The sequence below is a fragment of the Hippoglossus stenolepis genome, chromosome 22 (genome assembly GCF_022539355.2).
Source record: "Hippoglossus stenolepis isolate QCI-W04-F060 chromosome 22, HSTE1.2, whole genome shotgun sequence".
NCBI classification, from domain to species: domain Eukaryota; kingdom Metazoa; phylum Chordata; class Actinopteri; order Pleuronectiformes; family Pleuronectidae; genus Hippoglossus; species Hippoglossus stenolepis.
Genome location: NC_061504.1, coordinates 4720569 through 4748249, shown reverse-complemented (window position 1 = coordinate 4748249; position 27681 = coordinate 4720569). Strand labels below are relative to the sequence as shown.

Here is a 27681-nt window from a genome sequence, read left to right as displayed (position 1 = left end):
GGGTTTTGGTAGAACATTCTAATGATGTTACAGTGAAGTTGAACTTTTTTTAACATGAAAATGTCACCACTTTGTCATTTTTATCCAATTTGATATCTGTTTGAAAATTCGATGACCTTTCACCGACAAAATCCAGTCCTTGACTCCAAGAAGTGAACGACTGTGCCAAATTTGAAGAAGCTAGCTCGAGGCGTTCCTGAGAAATCGTATTCAAGAGAACGGGACGAACAGACAACCCCAAAAACACATCACCTCTGGCCACAGCTGCTGTTGTCATGGAGGCATTGAAATAAAGACTCTAACTGACCCACCCAAACATCACATACAGCCCATGTCCCTGTCATTTAAACATCAGATGAGTTGTATCTGGAAACATATTTTGAGAGTGAAGTTGTAATATTTAATTTGACTGTAATTATGAAGATAGTCATCATTTTAGGCTGAATGTCATGTCAGAAGGGAAATCTCAGAGGATCAGTCTGATGCCTGTGTTGAAATGAGGAATGTGGAGCATTTTGTTAAGTTATTCTTTAATTAAGTCTTCATAAAAAACTAAATACTTCATCTTTTGTCACACAAGCTCCACACTAACTTATTAAGAAAGAATCGCACAGACGTTGCCGTTGGTTACATCTGTGTGATATTGGTTCATGTGTGAAATGGGTTCATGATTTTGGATCCAGAACGAGTGGAGCTACGGCGATGGATTCTCCTCACTGGTTGCTTCCTTTATCCTCGTATTATTATGACTTTTTCTCATGAAATTACGACCTTACACTCATAATATTACAACTTTAATCTTTTAATGACTTGATTATCGTAAAAAATAAGACATTATTCTCTAAATCTCACCATTTTTTTTCTTCATATAGCCCCAGTACTTTTTCCTATGTTTTCATATGACTAAATAATAATAATCTAACCCCAGGCTAGTTCAAAGTAAATACAGCACCAAACATATATGACTTTTCTTTCCTTCCTCCGCTGGATGTTTCTGTGGCAAAGTTTTGTAGAATTTAATAACACAGAATTTGGATTTGTTATTTTTTGCATGTCTGATTAAACCAGAGCTAAAATAAAAACCTAAACAACATTATCCAGCTAAATCAACTCAGAAGAACTCACAGGGACATGTGGTCCTGACACAATCTGTCACCTAATCTCAATTGTCCCCCGGGCAGACTTTTAAAACACAAAATGTCGTCCCTGTACCTAAGGCCTGGTGCGCACTGAAAAAAAACTGCCATGAAATTCGGTCGACACATAAACTGCTCTGCAGGGTCGTGTTGGCTCACGTAGATCCACGTGAAGTCAATTTCATTATCTTAAAGTCACATCCTTGTTAACCGGTCACATGCACATACAGTCTTTTTTATGTTGTTCAGCCAAACACAACAAACAAACAAAACCCTGCTGTCAGGAAGTCACCACCATGCTTTCAAGCACTCATGTATAACACACACATGTACACAGGTTGTCGTACATATGGGGGTGCCTCTGTGAGTGAAGTGTCACCAGCATAAGATAAAATAAGATTAGATCAAATAAGATAATCCTTTATTTGTCCCAGAGGTGGGGAAATTTGCAACATTACAGTAGCAAGAGGGCAGTAAAGTAATAATAAGTAGCCTTCAAAATACTTATAAATGTTGGAGATATAAAAAAAATATATAAACAATTGTAAACAGAATATGTACCGTGTTAATATATGTACAGTGAAAAGAAACGACCTGCGATACCTTTCCTTCAGACACTTGGGGTGAATCAGTCTGTCGCTAAAGGAGCTGCCCAGTGCTGGGATGGTGTCCTGTGATGGTGGGACTGGTTGAGAAGACAGCTTCAACTTCATTCTCCTCCGTCCCACCACCTCCACTGAGTCAAGCGCTTGTCCTAGGATCGAGCTGGCCCTCCTAATCCTAATCAATTTATCCAGTCTTGCCTATTAATATTGAATTCTCCAAATTTGACACTGCACTTCCTTGGACCCTTAACAACACACATGCACGAGTATGAAGTCGATAAGATGAACAGTTCTCAAGATATGTGAGTCACAGACAGGTAGAGATTTTTGGAATTATTAAATTACACTCAATTTGTACTTAATAACACTATTCTAGCAAAAGTGTAAACACTGGTTTCTCACTTGGCTCAGAAGCATAAAAAAAAACAAAAAACATTACAATACACCCAATTGGTTGTGAGTTCCCTGGCCCCTAAACCAGTATTGTAAAAGGTAAAAACCAGTGCCTGTTAAAACATTCTGTCCACATGTATTGTTCTTTAATACTTCATTAATTATAAGTCTGGGACCGGGTAGGACAGCGTCTGGGTCTGGATCCAGACTGTGGTACACCGATTAGGGATCTTGTGTAAATACCCATACAGCCAATGTTATGAATGTTTAATTGTCAGTACTGGTTCTCTTTGAATCTTTGGGAATGAACGTCGTGCTCGCACTTTATAACAAACTTCAGTCTAAAGGAGAAAAAAAGAAACGCGCCTGGCCGCATTCCAGACAATCAGTGAGTAAACATGGAGCTCAGCTTCTTCGAATTCATCACATTTCACAGCAGGTTCCTCATACAGTAACAACAGTGATGTCAAACAATCCAATAACACAGAGACGGATATTGTGTCAGACACCCTGCGAGGGAGAGTCTTCTTATAGCGCTCCAGAGTTCATGACCATATATGAGCATAGACTGACCGGTAAATTGAAAGATCAGAACCTCTGACTCAGCTTCCCCTTCAGCAAAACGGTCACCCTGTCCATCACAGACTGCTGACCCTCAGCACACCACCACATCATCAGAGTGCAGCAGCGATGAAATCCTGAGAGCTGTTGTCATTACTGCTCAGGTGATGGCAGCACACTGGCCACTAGTTGACTGAGGCTGATGGGTTTTCTGCACCGTGATTCACTGACGCTCAGCAAAAAGATCTGAGGACTGGTTGGAGCTTGATGAGACATTTCTCAAGCTGCGGTTCTGCTGCTACTGTGATGTCAACACGGCGCCTTTTCCCTTTCACACTGGAGCCTGAGGTGCGAGTGACTCGGTGCCGTCTTCTCCGACACCACAGCCAGAAAGAGGAAAGGAAGAAAGGAACAGCACAGTTTTTGGCACTGGCTTGTTTCCTCAAGGTGCACCGCTTTGGGCTTGTGCACACTTCTTTGACTTCTTCTAGATATATACAGTAGATACAATTTAGTTACTTCATACAATAGTTGCTTGGATAAAAAAATTATACAATCTTAGTTTAACCACTCCTGTCCAACTCCTTATCACTATAGATTAAATCTTTGTTGAAATTGAACTCAAATCACATTCACTTAAAACCAACTTACACTCTGTCAATATAAAAAATTGCAGCCTGGACAAAAGGCTCTTTTTTTCCCACGTGTGCTGAACATTTCCTCTCTCCGATTTATATTTTCCTGTATTTCTCATGAGAATATCCTTGTTACAAGTCTCGTTTTAAATAATCTTGATAAAGAAACGGTCCATTTTTTCAGATAATCCAACAAAAAATGATGCAGCTGCGCCCCGACCCACCGTCACATGACCTGCGTGGTCCTCTCAATGGTCACAGGAGGCATCTGTATGGACGCGGTGCCACAATTCATCATCAACTTAGTGATGGCACTTTCACACCTCTGCTGCCTTCACAGCCACAGCTCAGGGGGCTCAAGAGCCATTAGGTCTGTGTCCGACCTGCCTCCCCCTCCCTCTCACCCTATCTCTCCTTCATCCGCTCATCATCTCACCGTCCTATCTGCTCCCATTCATACTCACTTCAATCCTTTCTCCTCCTTCTCCTTCCTCCATCCACTCGTGCTTTCACTCGTCGCTAAATACTAAAGGTTCTGTATTTATTTATCCCTTTTCGAGTCTTAATGACCACTCAAAGCACCTCACAGTACAGTTGCCATACACACACACATTCGTACAGTGCAATTTGTGGGGAGGAAGACGGCAAATGCTGCAGTTAAACCAAAATATTCCAGTTTTACTTTGTCAAGCTAACTTTATTTTGTATCTCCCTGTGGCCCGAAAGACCTATACGCTAAACCTTGCTTACAAAACGGACCTGGTTAGATCCTCCGCTCTGCGCTCACTGAAGCTGTTAATCTGGTACAAGCCTGTGTTGAAGCTCCGAGCTGCCTGCGCACAGAAATGTTCACGAATGCATATGTAACCTGCTCAAATGTGAGTGGAGCGATAGGTATATGGGATGGAAGAACTGCCCCCGAGGTTAGAGTAGCAAATATAAAAAAAGTGCCTCTTGCACGCAGTCTTCGAGAGCCCGGGGTAAAAGCTGCTGTCTCATGCCTCATTCTGATCTTTTAACACCTGAGAGATTTATTCAGATAATCGGCCTCAGTGTGGCAGCGTCTTAGGAGAGGTTTTGTCTGCAGTCACATACTGTACTCACTGTGTCACTCTGTTGTGATGGGCGACTATTAGTCTGTCATAAATGTGACGTTTTTGAGTTTTGCATTTTCACGTCCACGTCAAGCAGCTGAAGTGTTGTAATGATCCATTCCCAGGGATGTGATTCATACCACCAGACAAGTAGAGCGTATGTTTCTGAGTCACGCAGATTCAACCTGCTCATTACAATTTCAACAGCTTCCCAATTTCAAAGTTAAAGCACGTCAATTAAAATCACAATTCTTTGTGGAATTTGAGGCGTGCAAGTTATTTGGTGTTCCAAGCCAGCAGGATTTGACCTATTGGTTCGTGGACTGCCATTTTGAAGCCTTTGCGTGTGGCATTTTTGGCCGGCGCCATCTTGATTGTTTTCATGTAACCACAGCTGGGAGGTGAGGCTGACTTGAGAGCTCGTGAACGCTGATTAAGTGACGCTGCACTCAGCCTCAGCAGCCACTTATCCACCGTGAAGCTTTGGTGTCAACAAAGCCTTGTTGCACATAAATGCCAGACTGGTAAAGTGTTTTTACACAGTTTTTTTCGATGACGAATATAATGTGAGCCAAATCACCAAGTGTTACTATCAAGAGTCCAAAGCTCAAAATGCATCCTGAAGCTCTAACTCAATCAGTAAACGAGGGTGCACCACAACAGAGGCAGGTCCGTCTCTGAAACCCCTCAGTCCAAACCTTGATGATGTCAGATTTTGAGGGTAAGAAAATTATCTCTTTTTTTTTTGTGTGTATATCGACCACCAGCTTTAAATGATTATTACCACTGACACGCCAAAATGTGAACGTGCCAATGTGTTGGTCTCCTTTGAAACCTGTGGCAGTGTAAGTCAGATCATGTCTACGTTTGTGTGTTTTCCATCAGGATGTGTGAGAGAGAGAGAGAGAGAGAGAGAGAGAGAGAGAGAGAGAGAGAGCTTTTGAGTGATGTGGCCAACTAAGAGGAATGTAAACCTATAGTAACTGGTATGGAACAGCCTGCAGAAAAGTGTGTGTGTGTGTGTGTGTGTGTGTGAGATTATTTTATGTATGCCTTCATTAGGAGTACATGCACCACCTCCACTATATCTCAGCTAAATGTTTATCACTGCTGGTGCCATGTTACCCTCAGACCACTAAATTGTGTGTGTGTGTGTGTGTGTGTGTGTGTGTGTGTGTGTGACCTCTCTATGAGCCTCAAAAAAACGCCTGTCAATGTATCTGCTTTATTTTTGTTTGTTTTTGTGTGTGTGAGTGCATGTGCGTGTCAGTGGTTGCCTTTGTATGCACGGTGGATTATGAAAGACATAGACAGCACAGAGCTGCAGGCCAGTTCAAATAAACATGAAACCACAACAGCTGCCTCATCGCTTCAAGGCAAACACACATTTCATACATCTGCAGACGCATCATATTCAACAATATTCTGAAATGTAGATATTTGGAGTTTCACATGCTGATACCAGGGACGTTTACTAACATGGTGTGATGAACTCTCCTTTATTTGAAATACTTTGAACCATCAATATAATTCCAATTGGTTTTCAGAGTAACAACGTTTTCTTTGGGGGGGGGGAAACATCATGCAAGACATCACGTTAGAGTCAGAATAGAATCCTACGTGTCCGTGTGTGACTGACAGAGATCACAGTGCAGGTGTAACGTGGGATCATCAGGGTGTGGTGGTGGTAGAAACAAAAAAGCTGTCATAAGTAATTGCACAGACTCCATCCAGGTGATTGTAAAGGCCATGAAAAAAAAAAAGAAAAGTGCTGTTTACTGGCAGCGGCGTGTCGGAGCAAGACAAACACCCAGCAGACTGTCTGTCTGTCTGTCTGTCTGTCTGTCTGTCTGTCTGTTATGTCTGACTAACGCAGAGTAATGACAGAGGCCACCTCACTGGACGTCTGGCAGTGAGGTCAGAGGTGGACCATGGGAATGCGTCTGAATGGGCAACAGAACTCTTCTTCAGTTGAAATGTACATTTTTGTACCGTCAGGATTTCCTCCCCAACCTCCATGAGCTTTGACAATCCAGTTGTTCATAATTTGTGTAGTAAAGAGCGCTGAAGATTGGGAAGAAAAGGAGTGACACAACAAAAATTGCCATTTGCCAGGAGAGGAAAACTTGGTCAGCGGGCTGATCACTGATCCTCTGTACTGGTTGTTGGACGCCAACCTGGTCATTAATTGGCTGTAAAGCTTAATAGGGCAATAAAAATAAATAATGCCCAAGGGAAAATGAATCAGGCGCTCGCACCTTTGACCCAGTATTAAACCCACATTGAAGAAGATAAGTACAAAGAACTGTGAACACTGTGAATGGACAACAAATCCCTGTTTTGTGATTAAACTCAGCAAGAATCAGCAGCATCTTGAAGACAATGGTTCATATGTTGCACTTTACCTTCAATGAGTCTGAGTAGTAGCTGCTGACCCTGGCTCTAAGGCCAAGTGATTAAACTTTTGCTTTCTGTGCCAGGCTAAAAATGTCAGGACACCAGCTCTAAGCCATTTAGAGATGCACTGTTGCATGTGGAGCACGAGGAGAACAGGACTGACGTGCCCTAACCGCCGCCGCCTCCAAAACTCTCCGTCTCTCCTGAGTCATCCCAACCCGAAGACACATGAGAGCGGTGGAGCGTAAATTTTAAATGCCGCCGCTAACAGCTCTGAGATCTCCCAAATCCCAGCAGTGAAAACAAACATGCTACTTCAATTCCAAAGTCTTAAAGGGGCTACATGGGAGTTTTTGCTGTCAATACATAGCTAACGTTAGCCGCTGTTTGATTGCCAGTCTAGAGGAAACATTGTGAGTTTGAAACCAAACTTTGCGTATCGTCCAGTACTGAAAACAATCCTATACCAGTGCGTTTTAAAATAACAACACTGTATAAAACACATTTTAACAGCTGCATGTTACTAAGCCAGCACGGAAGTGTGGCATTCATTCAGGTTAAACCCTTGAATGAATGCCTTTGAACTTCTTTTTTTTATCTAGCTTGATAGTCATAATTGAAAGAAAACACTTAGAGAGAATAATCACCCTTTTAAATTAGCCTATTTAAGTAGTGCCACCCCTCGAAACTGCAGTTTTGCATACGACACACATCGGCATTTTACTGGAAGGACTTTCCAGCGTGAAATATTGTCAAATTGATGACATTTGAGCTCGCTCTGGCTAATGCTACAAATACAGCAAGGGTCTTCTTATCCTCTCTAAAAACAGATCTTGCCAGTGGCAACACAACTGCTGTTTCGGAGCTGTCAAGAAGAAGTGACTTGCAGGCAGAGAAATTTGCCGTTTTATCTGGGTGAAATCCCTGTACTTTAAAGATGTACTACATAGATTTGTGTACTCGCTGTACTGCTATTGATGCTGCTATCGGGACATCTTTGATTATAGCCTCATGTAAAACCTTATGGTGAATTTAAGTTACATTTTTCTTCTTATACTTGCAGACAAACCTCACAGGCCTTTTTTTCTAATGTTTCACATGGAACTGTCCGATTAACACGTTCGGGCGCTCTACTAACTTAGTTACACAACTGACACTTTGAACAAAGCAATCCGATTAGTGACCCAGGTTCCCACTGTGCTGTAACAAAGCTATATATGTTTCATGTGGTAAATAGAAGTTGCTAGTAAGCATTTCTTTTGTTTTATACATGCTGTGCTGGAAAGTAATCTTTTAGGCCGTATAAGGACCCCCTCCCCATCCCCATGCCCCTGGAATTGCTGGCAGGCCTTTGCTTGTAACACAAATTTAAGCAGTTTTCAGACATACAACAACCAGAGATTTGCCTCACACTCCTTAAGCCTTTTCAGAACTAGAAATATCTTTGTTCATCCCATGGGTTCATCAATCCTGGCAGCACAATTTGACCACCAACAATGTAACATTGGGGTGTGTTTATGCTCGGAGCAGCCAATGTAGCCTGGAGGCGTCTCGCCGTAAACACAAATGAGGGGTAGGCTAAAGAGGTCTGGCAAACCCTGAACAAATTCCTCAGCATAATTTAAGGACATTTACCGCACTTTACACAGATGTCTCCGGTAGAACAGCATGTTTAGAAAAAGTTCACATAAAAGTTACACAGCGAGAATCAGTGACTTAGGTGTAAATGTGACAAAACAGTATACAAGTGGAGAAAACTACAAAGTTTTATTTGCCACCATTAGGCCTTCAGGGATATTGAACGCCAACGTGAATTCTGGAGTATGTGTTGCTTTATTGAAGAGCTATTCACACTGCCAAGGAATGACTGTGTGCTACGAAGTGTTTGGGGGGTTTTTGCACAGAAAATAAGACTTGCGCAAAAACACAAAGTTTAAGATCTCAACAGCAGCCAAACAATATCAACAATGGCGATAGTGTAATTGAGGCAGACTGCAGGATTCCTGACTGCCTATAATGCAGAGCTAACGGCCGAGATGGTGTTTGAGGCAGCAAAGCGAAGGATTATTGATGATGGAATGTTTGATAGTATAAAAACTTTTATGAGGTATTATTAAAATTCTTAATGCAATGAAAGTTTTCCAAAAATAATACAGCCCCTACAATATACGCACATAGAGGAGACAGACAGGATAGAAGCAACAATGCAACAATAACAAGGGTTTGTGAAGCTGATCATTTACATTAGTGATAGTATATAATACAGAGTTAGATAATCGCATACAGAATTGTTAAAATGTTTATATTTTTAATACAATTATCCGATTTTAGGATAGATAAGAGAATAAAGTCAGAAACATGTTTAAACGTCATAAACAACAAGTGACCAGTTTCCCTGAGTCACTGTGAACTGCTGGATTCTAAACTCTGCTTGACGTTTAGCACAGAGGTGACAGTATAGTACAGCGGAGGTCAAACCCTGATTCAGTACGAGCGGCACTCCTGATCCTCATGAAGCCGAATTAATACATCTACAATAAAAAAAACAGCCATGACCTGCTTGAACTTATTTTGTCCTTGTGGTTCAAAGCAGAGACCTGCTGGTTCAGGAAGCTATATTCATTTGAGAGCACTGGTGTGAACGGCGTGCGAGGTAGTTTCCGTGGAGACCCCGGTGATGATGCAGTCAGGGCGCTTAGCGATGGGGCTTAGCAGCACAGTGTGCCAAACCAACAAATCCTCCACAGGGATTTTGACCCGGCAAAGTCTGAGCCCTAATACTGTCCAATTGACTCCAGATGTTACAGCACAGAGACGGAGAGAGAAAATGAAATATAGAGTTTCCCGTGTGTCGCTCAGATTCCAGCCAAAATTATAATTAACACAAGAAAGTGAAGAAAGGATAAATAAAGATGAGGAGAATGTCTGTAGGGGGCAAAGGGGAGGATTCGGTGAGAGTGTCAACATAAACAGAAAAAGTGAGGCCAACCCTGCTGTGGTGTAATGGGTACAGTTATGTTCTGGATCAAAGGTATGAGTGTCTCCATTTGATTACACAGCTATTTACAAGTGGTTCCTGTGGTCCCTAGACTACTGCAAAATAGAAAGCCAATGCATTTTTATGTGGGTCAGTGAAGCCAAATAGAAAGAGACAAAAAGTAAATAATTGATGACATAAAATAGATTTTCTCTGCTCGGTTTGGGAATGTAGAGTGAGGGGAAAAAACTGGAAAGGTTTTCCCACCGATCAGGGAACTTTGAAATGCGGGAATCCACACGGGTGCACTTGACGTGCAAGTAGGAGATTATCGAGGAATATAAAAAGCGGGAATGTCGTTTAGCCGCTTGCGTTGCATTTTCGATGCATTAGAGGCCTGACTGGAAAACTGGTTTGATATATAGAAACATAAGGAGTGCCGAGGTCACGGTGAGGATTATTTTGGAGGCGTGAATAAACACACACTTTCTGATTTAAACTGTCACTCCTGCTTTGAGCTGTAATTTTAAGAGATGGAAAAGGAAGATTATTGATCTTCTTATCCGACATTTATATTTATAATTCACTCATCTGTGCAATTTGTCACTTTCTGCAGGAAACGAAGCGAGTGTCGCACCACATATTACCGGAGCAAATACAATAAACCTGAGGCCCCACATTGAGCTGCTCATCCTCCTCGTCTTCCTCCACCTCCCACCGAGCTCTCTTTTCACCCCCCGGCCCTTTCAGGTAAGTGCAGGGAAGGGCAGAATTCCTATCATAACAACGCGTTGAATGTTTGGCTGCCTCCAGCCAGGTGAGTCATCTGCGTTTGTGGTGATTATCTCCTGGAGAAAACTAGTTTGTGCACGAGTGTGGATGCAATAGCGAGTGGCTTTGGTGTGGTGTGTGTTTGTTTTCACGAGTGAGAGTGATGATAAAGTGCGCTGGTGCGAGCTGGCGTGGAAACAGGCAACGTTTATATGCGTGTTGGGGGTCAAAGTGTTGTGTGAAATGAGAAAAGCGCGAGTGGAAGTGGTTGCACAGAGCACATGTGCATATGTACACACAGCTACAGGTACACATTCCTTCAGCCTACAGTAACAACAGATGAGGACACACACCTTGCAGGGAGTCTCAATGCATACACCACAGCGAGGTTAGCCCTCTTGTCTCTCTAAATCTCTGACTGTCTGGACTACTACTTCACCTAATGCCCTTCTGTAAGTGACACAAAGTGACTTAGTTATATTATAAAGGCAACTACAATAAACGTTAAAAAGTTGTTTTTGTCACCACCATTTGATCCTGTGACATCCAATGTGACTTGGTGCAGAAATGGCCATTGTATGGAGAAAGTGTAGCAAAGGAAACGTACGATAAGTCATTGTTTTTTACTTGACTTTACACGGAGTAATAGTGAACACAGCAGAAGTCCTGGCAGGACACTGGACCTCAATGGTTCCTGTCTGTCAGCGAGTCCATCCATCTATTGAGTCATTCCAGAAATCTCTGTCGGTCTCTCTGTGGAACGCGTACATGGAGAACCACTTGTGTGCTGTGAGGAGCCCAAGGAAGTGCAGTGTTGAATTTGAAAATGTGATACATTCAATATTAATAAAAAAAATCGAAGAAACAGGTGACCAGCGCTCCGTTGCAGCGGCGACAACATAAGTGACTAATCATTAAGGACAACGGTGCATTCACAACAACGTCAACTACAACCGGTTCTCCAGTTTGGGGTTCTGTGTACTGACTCAACTGACCTTTGAATGAACAGGTGAACAGCTCGTTGTGCAGCAGCGGTGGTGCAGCTTCAGGGCTCTGTGGACTGAGTACTGCAGCAGGTCTTCACTTGCTGCCACTCAATTACTGCAGGTCACTTTGACAGTTTCAGAAACAAAGGCCATTCAGAAACAGACTCTGCACTAGTTAGTTAAAAACAAACTTCTTAAATTTCTTCTTCAGGACTGTGCAAGGCCATTTTTCTTTAGCCACAACCGGTCTGATCGAGGTTAAATAAAAGCAGAAAGTAAAATGTAATTCTTCCACCTCAGAAAGTGGGGAGAATGATATGTTAGTTGCTACAAACTGCCGTGGGTGGCCACTGAGAAATAAGTAATAAGTAAATAACTAATGCCGTAGAACACTGTTTTTACAAGTTACTTCTTGTTTGCATACACGCAATCGTGCACATTCACAACGCAACACACATTCCTGCCGATGCTTTCACACCATTGCTTGAACAAATGGCTGCAGGCGAGTAAACACGGAAGTAAACAATGCAGGATTTATAGTAAAGGCGTACAATTGTCACCCAAAGGTGATATTTATTAAAACATAAATTCAAATTTGCACTGTAAATGTTTCATGACAAAGGCAGTTGATTCAGCCTGTTTGGCCTCGAGGACACACTCCATACAGTTGGGAAATTTGTGAAAGATGGTTTAAATATGAATATTGGTAAGAGGAAATATATGTTTTAGTACCAAATATTGTCCTGCATTTCCCATAATGCAACTCTTTTGTCCTCTGTCAGGTGAATACACAACTTTTTCAGACTCTACAACTTTTGAATGCATGTTCTTTGATGGGGCATTGAATCAGTCTTCCCGTGGTTGTATGCCTCTGCCAAACAGGGCAGTCTCAGTCCACATTGTTTTTCCAGTCTCATATGAGGTAACCGTGACCTTTGACCACGGAAATCTAATCAGTTTATTTTTGAGTCCAAGTGACAACCTATCACAATTTGAAGAAATCCCCTAAAGGCAGACTTAAGATACCATGTTTAGGGGCCAAAAACATCACACCCCCATGACCTTGACCTTCAACCATTAAAATATAACCAGTATATCTTTGGCATCAAGTGAACATTTGTACTAAATGAAGAAAAAAATTCCTCAATGTGTTTGTTCGATGTGTGTCGGATGTGCGGAAGTAGGAACAGATAACCAGAAACCACAATGTCTCCAGCCTCTGGCACGGGGGCAGAATAAAAATAAATATCCAAACCAATGTGAGGTTCAAGTTCAAAGCGTTTATTGTCATTTATACAGTCCTGTACAATGAAATTCTTTCTTTGCCTTGCATGAGTCGCTTGACTCGACAAAGCTCCTTCACAGGAGGATCTTATACAACGGTTGTAAAGTGGGACTTTGACGTGTAAAATCGATGAACCGTCCTTTTAGGGTCAGTGTTAAATTCCATTCACTCACAGAGGAAGCACAGAACTCACAGCAGCAGGTGACCGCAGTGTGAGAGCATCATCACAGCCAGCCTCCGCGCCTCAAACACTTGTGAACTAATGAGTGAAAGCAGCTTCTGAAGTGTTTGGGCAGCAAAACGCCGACCCGGCGGCCTCGGCTCCTGACCGCCGGTGGCGCATGTTTCTCCCTCCCTGGTCGAGCGGGTACACCAGTGACGCCGTGTTGACTCATGGCTGTTGAATCCCTGTGTGTCGGAGAGATGAAGGAACAGAACAAGACGTCCTCTGTCCATCTCCTTACACAACAGGCCAGACAAACAAAACAGGGCTGGCCCCAGTGTTGGATGTCTGCGGTTTCATCAATGAGTGAGGGGGAAAAGAATCCTCTATTACTTTGATGTGGTTTCCATTATGCCCTACATCTGACAAGGTCCACTCCGACTGTGTCTACACACACACACACACGTACACGCCGCACAGCGGTTTGTGCTTTTACTTCCACTTGCCCTCCTTTATTTAATCAGTTTTCTGCTCCTTACCCACCACTCTGTGACACATTTGTTTGTTACATGCACTCTAAAGTTACATTTAAGTGGCGTTGACTTGATATCACACCAGCACTTAAAGCCGCGGCTTGTTCACAGACCTGAAACAGTGTCTCCGGCGGGCCACGAAACGATGACTGAACACAGGAGCAGGTTGACAACTGAGAACTGTGTGATCTGAATAAGTCCGAGGCAGTAATGGGTTATAATAACCAACCCAAATCAGCCGCAGAGATCAGGGGAAGCTAATCCAGTGTCAATCCTAATAGAATCACAGACACAGGAATAGACTGTAGGGCTCAGCAGTGGCTTTGACCTTGCTTCAGTGTGTGTGTGTGTGTATTATGGTAGTATTTCCTGGATTAATGGTCCAGATTACCACCCTGGCACAGTGGGATCCCAGAACTCAAACAGCCCCAAAAAAAGTGACTGTGTGCGTTCACATTTCAGGGCAAGTGCAGATTGTTAGCAATTGTCATAGTTGCTTTGCCGCTCAAGGCAAAGGACATTTTTTTTTACCGTGACCATTATCATGTGGACGTGAAGGTGCACAAACTACACCGAACAAGCTGTATTGGTTATGAAATTATACTCACTAGAGTGCACAATCTGAGCAGTCGGAAATCATGCCCAGTTTGTTTGCAGCAAGTGATTGAGCTTGACGAGGGCCCAAGTTTAGCGAACCTCTCCCTCAAATATGCGTCCACGCAATCTGGTGAATGCTCGTCCCGTCTTCGCCCTCATTGTAGCTTTAGTTTTGTCTCCGATTGTCTGCTTCCTGGTTCACAGCTCTGCGTTTCCTTCTGTCCTTTCTAACCATCACAGATGTGTCTCCAAAGTGCCCCGGCTACAAGTGCATGAAATCAGATATACTATATTTGGTGGACCCATCATGATGTGCTGATTTCATATGGATACTGTCTCAGATCAAAGAACTATGTCTTGGACAGGCGATATGCTCTTTTTTGAGTATATCGTAGAGAACAGTACTTAAACCAGGAGACTGAATGAGGCCCAACACGACGTCTTGAGAATAATTCTGACACAGACAGATTCTCCGGACCAAGGTCAGAGGCTGGAACAGACGGTGTGCATTGCAGGAGGGTGTCTCATCCTGTCCAAGCATACAAACCTAATTTAAACACCACTTAAAGGCCATTTCAGGACTGGACTCATCCTCCTCATTGCCTCGAGTTGGTGCACAATTGGTTCCAAATAATGTCAGGTGCTTGGACCCCAGTATACCTGCTTGTCGGTCGATAATAATTGTTGCAATTCCTTCATGCTGTCACTGTGCAAGACTGGAGTTTTTCTGGCTGGAGAGACGTACAGAGACAATTGCGTTCATGTGATTTGCGGGTGTAGCTTTGATGCGAGAGCCGATTGGGGGGGTGGGGGGGTGTATCGGTTCCATTTTTTCAAAGTATAGCCTGCTCTTACTAGTTCTTCGAAGGTTACCAGCCCTAGCTTGAATGGACATGTTTAATCAAATCAACACACAGGTCGTATTCAATCATTGAATCATTTTTTATCCTACGGTGCCTCAGGAGGTTCATATGGCCATGAAACAAAAACATACAAAACGACTGTGGTTTATGAACTCTGATGAACTATAAAGCTTTCAAATTGTATTTGTTGTTGACTTCAGTGGGTTAGGGTTAGGGTTAGGGTTAGGGGTTAGGGTTAGGGTTAACCCTAACCCCCTAACCCTAACCCTAACCCTTAAAACCAAAATTCCAAATGCACATCTCCTTGTAATTACCAATAATTAGCTCTAAAACCATGGTAGCTGAGATAAGGGGCAAACGGGTCATTAGGAGGATGTGTCACATGCAGTGCACATGATCAGACATCCCCTGAGTGATAAGAGAAGTGCAATAAATTTGACCGAGCTTGTCAACAGCAACATCAGGCAATTACTGAGCTGCTGGAACAGGTCATGATGAGCTCCATCACAATGGGATCTGCTCAGCTGCTTTGTCCTCCCAGGCGCTGTTGGTCATCTGACAGTCATCCGAACATGGGTCTGTGTGCCAATTGTTTCCAGAAGAGATGCCGAAAATCATAGTCGGATCAAATATAATGCTACAAACTTCGCCTTTTTTATTCTTTAAATTGGACTATACCTGCTTTCGGACAATTTCAGGAGATCATCAATAGTTGGGGCCGAATGTTAGAAATGTCAAGAGTCAGTTGCTGCTAGCCCCCTCGTTAAAAACTGTGGATAATCAGTGAGCCCAACAGTGAGCCCATGTGAGGAAACCGCAGGCAATTCTTTGCAAGCAAGTGGCCGTGTTGATGGCGTTATATGCTGAGCCATCCCTCACCAGAAAGTCCAATGTGGAGACATTTCCCAGAGTTGTGAGACAGACACTGAACAGAGTGGACGCATAGAGGGAAATGTTCTTCTCACACATGGGGCAGTACTGGAGACTGTCCTCTAGGAGAAAAAGCTACGGCTTGACCAAAAAGCTTTTTCGGAAAAAGAAGACACCAAAGGTCTGGAAACTGTTCACGCCAGTAAAAGGGAATCGGCCAATGGGGAAAACCCAAACGTTAAGTTGGCCAATCAATGGTGTTGCTGTGTAATGAACCCAGCTCTACCATTCACTCAATCCGCCCCTCTTACAAGTGAAACGTTGAATTAAGACACTTCCAGTTCGCCGACTTGTTGACTCCTCATTTATCCTGCTACAACACTATGTTTTTAGTTTTGTCCTCACTACACCCGGCAGTCTATTGTTTGGGGAATCTTGACAGACTTGTTGCCAAAAGAAAATGAGCAGAGGAGAAATCCGATAGCAGCGTGAGTTCGAGGAGAAGGTGTGTTCTAAAAAACACCTGCAACATTTGTACTGTGAAGCTCTGTGGATTAAAGCATCCCTCAACCTAATAAAACTGTCTGTAACTTGCCTCTGCACATGTGCATTTTTTCCAACCTGAAGTTCATCAATCTCAAGTTTCTGGTTCTCAAAACAACAGTCACAACAACAGCTACATTTGGTTTCAACTACTTTAGATGAGACGCATCAGATGTGTTCCTGTTTGCACGAACTAGACTAGATTTTTTATTTTTGTGGCTTTAAAAAAAAGAATTCTCCACACAGTAGTTGAGAAGTTTAAACCTGCAAACAAGGAAGAAAGTGTTTAAGACGCTGACACTTAGCACTTGGCTGGAAACCTGAATCTCACACCTTTGATCGTTACAGAATCAGCCATCTGATTTATGAAACGAACAAATTCTGTTTCTTTTGGCGTGATCTTTTACAGCTGACTACATCAGATGTTGGATGATTAATGACCTGTACAAATATTTGGCACTATTCTGGCAAATAGAGTGACTCTTTGTTGGGCTTTGCAACATCCCTCAAGTGCCGGGTGTTGACGAGGCATTGTTTAAAGATATGAAGGGTGGTCGACCACAACCACATTACAGTAAATTCACAATATGCCAAAACACGTTTTCAATGTAAAAAAAACAACACAATTCTCAAACAAGCCTCCTTTTCATTTATAAGTGGAACATCTTTTCTTCTTCTTCTTCTTTTCTTCAATGTTTCACGTCCAAACCAGAACTTCATCACTAGCATCAAAGCAAACAAATGGTCTGACTGTACTCATCTGGTCATCCCAGGACAAGTAATGGCTCCAGTCACACCAGGATGCATAATTGCAAAATATTACAAAGAAAAACACTGAGCGATTGTGACAAGGAATTAACATCCATTCATATTTCAAACCATTTTGCGCATGATTCAGTGAGAGTCCGTCCAAGAACCAATCTCGCCGCTGTTTGTCTTTCTCTTCGCTGCTCGGCCTTCTCTCCTTTGCCAGCTGTCGTCAACCAAGCGGCCAAAAACTGTGATTAATCTGCTCGGTTGAATTTAGAATTAAACTGTCAAATTTGGAAGTTATTGTGAAAAGGTGTCAAGTTCAGTTTATCTGACTTTAGAAACTGAACTCTGAGTCACATGCAACGCAGCGAGAAAGCAGCCAAAGTCTGATGTGATGTCATGTGCAAAGCCTCTTTAGCCTTGCAATTGCATAGCTCTATAGATGGCGATGTCAGCGGGTCTGTTTGTTGTCCTGCCAGTCGGATGGTCCGTCTGACTTCAACGATCTTGACAACTTTGGGTTGCAGTAGAATTTTGAGATTCATTGTCCCCAGGGGCTAAATCCCAATGACTAATGGTGATCCTCAGACTTTTATTTAATGCCGACTTGAGCTTAGCATTTGTTATTTAGAGTCAACTGTCCTGACACTCGTTGGATAACCATTAAGGTTCCTAACAATATATAATACATTCTGATGACTTTTGCGATCCCTTGACTTTACCTCTAGCACAGCGTGTTTGAGACCCAGTTTTAAACCTAGATTTTTTTACAATCCAGCAAATGGACACCATCAAACATGAGCAGTATTAGCTATTTTGCATTTTCTGTTGGCAGTGGGCACTAATGCAGATAAAGAGAAAAATAGAGGCATGACATCATATTTAGGAATTAGTGCCACAGGGTGAGTGTACACATTTCGAGAACCCAGAAACAAAGTCAAAATCTCAGACATTAAAGTCTTGCTGCACTGGAGGATCGGTTCTTCTGTCCCGCTTACCACTGGTTTACTTACACTTCTGAAGTATAACACCTAGTACTCTGGGGTTATCACATTTCATGCAAACAATATAGAGATGGGTGGACAGGTATGCATGCGTGCCACGTCCTAGCTGTTCTCCCTGTCAGTGCATGTACAGTGGTAATGATGCAGGTTGAAGTGAAATAAGTGAGAACTGCCAGTTGAGCATCAGTGTTGAGCTTGGAATTTCATCAGAGTGGAACGAATTAGCTCCGATCATTTCTCCTGTTGAGGAGCGGCATGTAACGTCCTGTATCACCATTTCCCAAAACACATCCTTCCACCAATTTTCATGGTACTCCATCAAATCCTTATTTGCATGATCAACAAACAGACTAAACAGTGCACAGGCAGTGCACAAAGGGAAAAGCTGTTGATACTGGATTCAAACCAACTTGATGTAACCCGGGGTTTAGCAGGATTGTGAGCTTTGTTCTTAAGGACTTTGAGTGTAACTACTCTACCTCTGCTGCTTGACCTTTACTCCCCCACACGCATGAGACTTAGGTGTCACAGTCTGCAAGCAGCATTGTCACACACCACAGAGGCTCTCTCGTGCATTACCAGCCAAAATGTATTTTAAGTCCCCCTCCACTGGAGAATCAGCTCGAACTCTTTCCATCCTACACTTGTTTTAGAAGTGCACGTTACAAGAAAATGTGTTTTTTTGATATGTATCTGCCGAAGCAGAAACGTTTCTCTGAGCCCAACTTAAATCCTCATGCAGACAGGATTAACATGACAGGAGTAATCCTTGGTAATTTAACTCATTGTTCAAGACTGCACTTTAACAGGATGCACTCTGAACATGGACTGACCCACAAGTGAAATCCCCAAACCTCAGCAGGTGGGTTAGAGTTAGATACTGTGTGAGGTGAATCTGAATTACGGGTGTTTGTTTTTACTACTGTTGATTTCATACCTGTTTTATTTGCCTGTTATTGTATATTGTTTTATTGATGCCTTGATATATTTTACAGTTTTTTTGCTGTAAGGTGTCCTTAATGCACCCATCAATAAAATGCATTATTAATTGTTATTGACAAGTAGTGAAAATCTGATATGTTCATGTTGTGAACTGAGTCATAAATCGATCTCCGTCTTGGAGTCATGACTTAGTCACGTGTTAAAACACATGTTGATGTCATTGAGTGTGACTATCGCTTCCTGAGGTTTCATTATCTGTGATGTCTGACGTAAATTAACTTCTTTTTATCCACTTTAAAATCACAAGAGAAGAAAACGCCTCAGAAAAGCACTGGGAATCAACAGGTTTTTAAGTTATCTTGTAAGTCAAAGTAATCCAGTGATAGTTGTCTGTAAATCCATAACTCAGCATTAGTTCAATGCTGCTCATTGGCCGAAAAGCAAACGAACATGTAGGTTATAAAAAGGGCCGACATTTCAACAGCATGTTTAATTAGGATTAATTGGGTTGTGGACGGTTTGTTTACGTCGACAAAGATTTCATAAAAGTTCTAACATGTTCTAACACTGTGTCAGATGAGCTGCAGTATTTCACACTGTGTGGAAACATGGTGACTTAAAACATTGATATGCATGCAAGCATTGCAGTGCGTGAATGAGTCTTTCAACAGCCGAGTCAAGGGTTAGGATTTTTGGCTTCGGGAGTCAAGATTAGTCTCATGTTAGGGTTGGAGGTGAATCAAATGAGCGGACAAGTAGCGACTGGGTTTGTGCCGCTGAGACACCAGGCGGCAGATTTCGCCCTCAGGCCGTTGAAACATCTGTCAGCTCTCATATCAAAGACACATCAGTCCACTGAGATGTCACCCATAGGCGTCTCTTTCTATAAGGAGAGATTGAACATGGCCGCCCCCGAGTATTTGAGCTGAGATTATACAGCGTGCGGTTTCTGCTGGATTGTCTGAGGCACACCGGAGCTGTGTCCTTTCATTCCAGCGAGGCATTAAAAGCATCAATCCACGTTGACCTTCCCGCGCTCCCCTGTCTGTATCCACTGCACTGTGCTACTTTAAACACGGCCTGTGTGTCATTACCGTGGAGTGATCATCTACGTAGGACAAGAAAGAAACTCCGCAGTCCTCCGACAAAAAGCAGGTTTTTCCACCGTTTTCGTGACGGCGACGTGGCAAAAATAAACTGTCCATGCCATTTCAGAACAAATTATACAACAGGGTTTTTTTTTTTTGAGAAGATTAACAAGAAGCCACTCAGTTGGTGTTAATCTCTGCTCTCATTTTGAAAATAGATTTGACTTTGGCTGTAGTTTCATGGTTATAGGTGGGGAACATTAATCGTCTTAATGAAAAAAAAGACCTGAGATCTTAATCTGATATAACTACTGACTGCAGTATAACGCAACCGCAAATTAGATAAGGAGGACTCTTCCACCAGATGTAATGAAAGTGATTGCAAACGCTGCTTCAGAAAGCCAGCTGACGATCAGACTGACTAACCAGAGCATGTGAATAATGGAAATAAATATGACATTGATCGGGAGCGGAAACTAATTTAGTGCATTTCCACCTTTACGCTGCTATTTCTACATAAATCTATCTAAAAGCTGTTGGATAAAAAAGAAAATTAACGAGATTTGATGATGTGCAATGCATCGTAAAAGATTAAGCAACGATTACCAAACTGTTTTCTTTTCTGAGGCCTCCTGTTACAGATTTATGCGCAATTACACAGACAGTGATTCCTCTTAATGACTTTTCGGGTAGCTTCATTTTTAGTAAGGTTAAAAATAATAATAGTAACTTGTTTCTGGAAGCGCTAAACATCACCAAAGTTTTTCCACACTGGGGTAAAACTTTAATTTAAACCTGTGTAAAGGAACAGAATGTTTTTTTTCCCACCGCAGCAAACGCATCGACAACTTTGCAGCATCTCTTAACATGTGCATTGGCAGCCTGGTTAGAATTAGAGGCACTTCAGTGGAAGCATTGACTTTACATAAAGATGGACGACATGATGGCTCCTTGAAAGTGAAGCCAAAGTGTCTTGATTGCCACCTGGTGGCTGGCTGCAGTATAGGTCATAAATCCTTTCTCCTCCAGGTTAACAGATGGGACATATGGGCCAAACTAAAAAGCCATAGCACACGTCAAATCAATTTTTCTCCAAGATGCTACATGTGATTTTAGCTAGTTCTTATCACGGTGACGCTAAAGTGTTATTGTAGGTGCGCTTTGTATCGATAAATACTTTAAATCTCAGTTTGCTTTTCTGAAAATGACAGAAAAATCTTAACTGGAAGTTGACCTCTGGAAGGTGCATGGTTTTCACGGGACAGTGACGCAAACAAATAGCTCAGTTTTAATCTGCGTTAAATTGTCACAATCAATTCCTCAGAGGCATATGAGTAAGTGAAAGATAAAAAGAAAAACATGCTTGAATGGGAATCTGTCCCGGTCGACTCTATCAGTGGCCATTTGTATCAGGATGAGGAGGGTATCAGGAGGTCATCGAGTCTACTTTTTAATGTGGAAACACGAGAGTGGAAAGAAAAACAGGCTGGGAGGGAGACTCCGAAATGGAGAGGAGGATGTAAAGAGGGAGAGAGGGGGGGAGAGAGAGGGGGAAACTGGGGGACATAAAGATCCAGACAGTGGATGTGAGGGAGATAAAGAAAATCGTTGAGACAGAGAGGCAGATTACCGGGTCAGAACGGACGGAGGCTGAACTGTCATATGACTGAGCTGCTGGGAAGCTCGGGCCTCACCTTGAAACCACATGATCTCTATCTGCTCCGTCTGCCTATCAGGGAAATGTGGGGAAGACAATAAAACAGACGGGCAGAGAAAGTTCTGCACGGTTTGGACGACGGTTGGATTTCAGTTTAGATTTAGAACTGTTTACATCACGGTGAGAGTCGAGGTTACAGGTTAAATGGATGAATTTGTCTAATGAATATCCTGACGCGTGTGTGTGTGTGTGCTTGAGAGTGCACTGTGCCGTCGACAGAGCGGAGAGAGACGCCTGTGTCCTATCCAAAATCCTTACAGCGTGTTTTTGCTCTAACCAGCCATAAGAATGTGCGGCGTATAAACACTCGGCTAAATGTGTAAACCATCTCGGGGCAGGCGGGGATGTGGAACTGCGACCGTATAGAACGAGAAGTGCATCTTGCTCCAGCCGGCAGAGCGAGTGCGGAGGAAGAAAAAGAAGAATCTAGACTTTTTTTCTAAACACATGCTAACGTCTTTTCCATCTCATCCTCCCTTTCAACAGCTTCACTCGTCTGGAGAGCGTCGTAGAAACATTTCAGACGCTTGACCCCGAAAGGCTGACAAACACCACCTTTTGACTCAGATCTGTTAGGAAAGTACTTGAGCCACTTGACTTAAATCACAAAAACCCTTTAACGGTTTGAAAGGCCGAAACAATCTACGAGTGACATCAAGTGCTTTTAGAGGTGTAGAGTGATGGCTGGGACGTCCAGAAGTTACTGTTGGTGCCTCTGAAGGTAACATGGTGCTGAACGCAAGATATTTATGCCTATGGGTGAACCACTGTCCGCAAGAAACAAGAAAAATGTGGACCCGAAAAACGCCGTCCACACTAATGCAGATAATTTTCCTCTGTGTTTGGGGCCTCTCATCTACATGCAAACGGAATTTTAAGTCACTGAAAGGTAGATTTTTACAAACACCTTCCAAAGTGCAGATTTTCACAAACTCTGGTTTCTGCGTATCCATGTGTTTCCATTATTGCCACCTGCTGGCCCAGCATGCTTGTTTGAGCCTTTGTAGATATGCTGTCTCGTGATTTTGTGCTTCCCGTCTTTCCCGTGTTAAAACCCTCTCTGCTGTGTCGTGGCTGCACTCTGCCTGGACAACTCCACCTCTCTGCACTCCTTCCTGGCTGAGGGAGGATGAGAATTATTCCTTCGGTGAATATTTCAAATGTGCAGCATGGAAGGGAAAACTTAAAAAAAAAATCCATACAATGGCCATCTTCAAACTAAGTGTCAATCACACACTTCAATGACGATGGGGAATCCTGTCATCTTGTGCTGTCTGAAATTAATCAAAGTGACTGCAGATCTAAAAAACAGAATCCTGCACCTTCGTCGATCTATAACAAGGACACGACCATGCCTACAAAAATATTAATTATTATTACAGTCACACTAGCTTCCAGAGACGATAGCCAGCAGCGCCCACAAGAGGGCAGTAAATCAAAAGATGCATGCAAAGGGGCAAAATCAAATCCTTTATGGGACGGGGTGCTGATCTTAGATGCATCTGAGGAGCATTGTTCTAATTGATGTCTCCTTTAGCTTTAACTGTTCCAGCACTACTTGCCTTGCATCTCTTGACGGCACAAACAAATGTTAACTTGTATTTCTTTGGCCAATTTTCTGGAAGCTTTGTTTAAAATGTCCGCAACTGAGACGAAAACTTGCAGACTGCCGCGTTAATAATATTAGTAACATCAGTGCTTTTCCCACTTTGACAAGTCAAAAGGTCTGCTGTGACAAAGGCTGATTATACAGAACAGCTGTGATCCAGAAATGTCACAATACAAGAGTTGTACTCAGTCTCATCTATTCCCTATTTTTATCACAATAACTATAATTGCCTGTAACCGTTTGACCTGATGATTCTTTAAGGGTCCGGGATTAAGGACTTTCATAAAGACTCAAATGCAGCAGCGACAACGTCAGAAGATAAAAGTGTCCATGAATTTCCACCTGGATTAGCAACTAAATTAAATGATCCTTGAGCCACAGGTGGAATTGTGAACAAACAATTCAACTCGTCCGGAACTTTACGTCTCTTGTGGTTTGAGTCCTGAGTCCTGACAACTGAGCACATTCATGCAGGGCCAGAGCAACCAGTTAGGAGGGCCTGGGCTGAGTTCTGCAATTAGGCCCCGATACTGACCTCCCTCCTGGACCACCCATTGTGCAGTAAAGATCGACTCTGACACGTCCAAGTCCCCATCAAGCTGTTTTTACAAATAGATTTTGAGCAGACAAAACACGTTCAGACTAATTCTGCAGGTTTCACTGAGAAACGGACCGCTCATCTGTCAACCCCTACTTTCTCTTGTGAGAGAAAAACACGTCATGCTTTCATTGAAGCAGGTGTAACTACTTGTGGAAATCTGGGGAAGCTATCAACTATAAAATGATCGACATGCAACGACAGCACGGACAGAGGGGAAGAGATGTGAAACATCAGGTGTTGAGTGAACGGATCACCACAGCAAATAGCCCGTCTGTGATGGCATAACACCAGCGATCCACCTTGTTCCTCTGGCTGCCGCTCTGATCCTGTGAGGACTTTATCAGTGAACTATACAGTTTAAACAGCATGAAGGGGGGGGATTTAATCCCATCATTTCAACAGTTTTCTTCATTTAAACCTCTAATTAGGAATTGAAGTTAAGTAAATGCACTTTTCCATAATCCAAACTTGACATGGACTTTTAAAGGTTCAGTGTGTAGAATTTAGTGACATCTAGTGGTGAAGTTGCATGTTGCAGCTGAATACCCCTCACCCTCCCCTTGTCATTCAAAATCAAAAGGGTGTTTTGCTTAAAACATGGCAGCCTCCGTAGAGAGGACCCACTCCCGATGTAAATATTAAGTATTTAAACATAAAGGGCTCATTCAAGTGCAAAGAAAACCACAATTCCGACAATTTAGATGAAACACACTAGTGAAAACATCACTAGGATTTTTTTCTATTCAATTTCTGCCAGTAGATTCCCTTCACAGAAATCTTACACACTGAACCTTTTAAGCGTTTACATCTGCGAGCTTCAAAACACTACTGCAGAGGAGTATTGTGCAACAGTGAGAACTATGGCAGTAAATTGCCACAGGGAGCGAAAGTTAATCTCGTGCCTTATGAGACACTTGTTCTTCTTCCCGGGTTTAATGGTATTATTTTGTGTTCAAACTTCAGTCTTGATCTTTGACTGTTTTTTGGCTTCCCTCCCTGCTCACCGCGACTTTGTTATTTACTCACTAGTAATGTTAAGACACGCCTCAGTTTGTCCAGGGATTTAAACCAGCAAAATGATGTTCAAAGTGCTACCTGAGGCTTGACGCTATAAGACGAATGTGGTGTATTTCTATCAGCAGGTGCTGCTGGACAGATCCGGCAGCAGGGATGAAAAGAAAGTGGCGCAAACCAGGTAGACTGAAGCAGAATGAGAGGGGAGGGCGAAAAGACACAAAAAGGCTGGAATGCAGGGCCAAAAAAGGAATAACAGGAACGCTCCATAGTTACACTAAACCACCTGGGAGCTATTGCGGGGCCTTTTTATCCTTATCTTCTTTATGTTCTTTCCATGAGGCCACCCCCTAATCTGTTCACACCCCTTACTCCTTCTTTTTCTCTTTTCTCCTGCAGTAAAACACAAAATGAGCCTTGTTAAACTGAGTCGTTGCAGCTGCACTGCACCCAGAGCTCCAACACGCACGCAACAACCCAGCTGTAGTAGTGGGCTTCTCTCTCAGGCCGCCTGGGAGGCCATTTTTGACTCGAGCGCGCATAACGCGGAGTAACAATTGGAACTGGCCCCTCGCCTCCTTCGCTGCGTCCTGCTGTGTGCCGGCATGTCAGGAGTAGCCCTTCGTCAGATCCGCAGCTGCAACAGCTGCTTCAGCGGCCTCTGCACATGCACACGCATATAGACACACACGCACGCACGCGCTGACAGCAGCAGCAGCAGGAAAAATGCATCCAGCGAAGGCTCAAGACCCCCACTGATGCGCGCCATTACGCAAAGCTACCCAGGCCACATGTCATGTCAGACATACCCAGCTGCACCGCAGCTCCGGCAAAGGGCCATTACGCAGAGTTATGTATCCATGTTATTTCATCACACTGGACACGCGCACAGGCACACTCGCAGGGTACAGGAGTAGTTTGGGGGTCGTTGAACTCTTTGGCTAAATCCCCATCACCAGCTCCCAACATTTGAAGTCCGGGGTTTGAGTGCGAGTTTCCTATTAGTGAAGAAAGTTGTTTTTTTTTACCATATATACATTTTACTCTAACTTTCACAGTTTTTAATATATTAGTTTACTGGCACATGAAACATTTAGTTGACACCCACTCTCCTACAAACATGAAACATTATTTAGACGCTTTCATCAAAAAGTGATCCCTCTGAGTCCGCAGAAGACTTTTAAAGAGGACCTCCGCGCGCAAAGACGCAGTTCGCAGTCTCCAATTCGTGCGCACCGTATATTCTATATACGTAAACAAACGTGCACACGTTGCAAGGAGCGCGTAAGGAGGAAATAAGGTTTTGCCTTTGAGTTGGCAGTCGTCTCTGACATGTCCTCCAACAGCGAGTCGAGGCACAATCTGCGCGTCGGGAAATCCAAAACACACGAGCCTGTGTCACATCTGAGCGGGGTTCCCGTGCGCGTCGAGCCAGTTCCGCTCCCTGTTACACACACACACGCGTCTCTAAGAGGAGCGAGTGCAACTGCAAACAGCAGGAGCCTGTAATGTTTGTGTGCATTAGCAAGCAGTGAAAAGATCAGCCCTTCTGTCTGTCTACCTGTAGGCGCACACACACACACACACGTACACACACAGAGGGAGAGACGGGTGGAAGAGGATGTCCTCTCTGCTTCTCAGTGGCGCGACGCGTCTCACAATTGTTAAACTTGCCAAAAGTCAAGCAGGGGGGGGATAAGTTCCTGAACCCACCACCCGTGTTACACGGAAATCAAAGATTTAATCCACTACACCTAAAACCTGTTTATACACAACTGTGGTGCGTAAATTCACTTTCCCAGAACTTTTCCTGCAAGCTGCAACTCCAGCCACTCCAAACGTATTGCTCTCATATAATCAGAGGCACTTCAAATACAACTCTGTGACTTGTTGTCAGTGCAAAACCTAGTCAAGTGTCATTCGCTTTTTATTTGGTGCCAGAGTCCCCAAAAGAACAGTTTCTCAACGAGGGGAAACAAAATAGTGTTAAACGAAGCAGCAAATAAGAAAAAGTAAATCAGTTCCTACCGTAATAAAGGTAACCATAGCATCGGCGGGTTAGTATCCAACAGATTCGACATGAAGGTGATTAATTTTTCTGACAGAATGGCGAAAACTTCCCACTTTCTGAGGGCTGCCGCCTGGTCTGTGCGCCACACTGGTTCTGTGTGGAAAAAAGGATCAGCGTGTGCGTAATGCTCCCTCTCTCTCTCTCTCTCTCTCTGTCACTCTCTCCCGCCCTCTCTCTCTCTCTTTCTCTCTCTCTCTCTCTTTCTCTCTCTCTCTCTCTCCCCCTCTCTCTGGACACCATAATCTACGCCGCTCTTTCAGTTACAGGACAGATGGCTCTTGGCGCATGTGGCCGCAAAGACCTTCATGCATGCTGCCACTCTGTCAGCGCAACAAGCCTGCTGACATGAATTAGGACACCGAATTAGGAGCGTGCTTGTGTGTGTGTGTGTGTGTGTGCATGTGTGTGTGATTAATGAAGCCTGCAAGTTAAGTTCCCCAAGACTGAAAGTTTATATCAAGTATAGGGGTCTG

At 43.2% G+C, this 27681-nt stretch overlaps 1 protein-coding gene across 1 annotated transcript in view; it reads right to left on the bottom strand.

The window, feature by feature from the left end:
- ntf3 (neurotrophin 3) overlaps positions 1–27322 on the bottom strand; it is a 33936-nt gene extending 6614 nt beyond the window's left edge. The window contains exon 1 of the mRNA XM_035148059.1: positions 27166–27322. Coding sequence (XP_035003950.1) covers positions 27166–27183 — 18 coding nt within the window. The 5' untranslated portion in view covers positions 27184–27322. The remainder of the gene's footprint in view (positions 1–27165) is intronic.
- Positions 27323–27681: the final 359 nt, after the last annotated feature.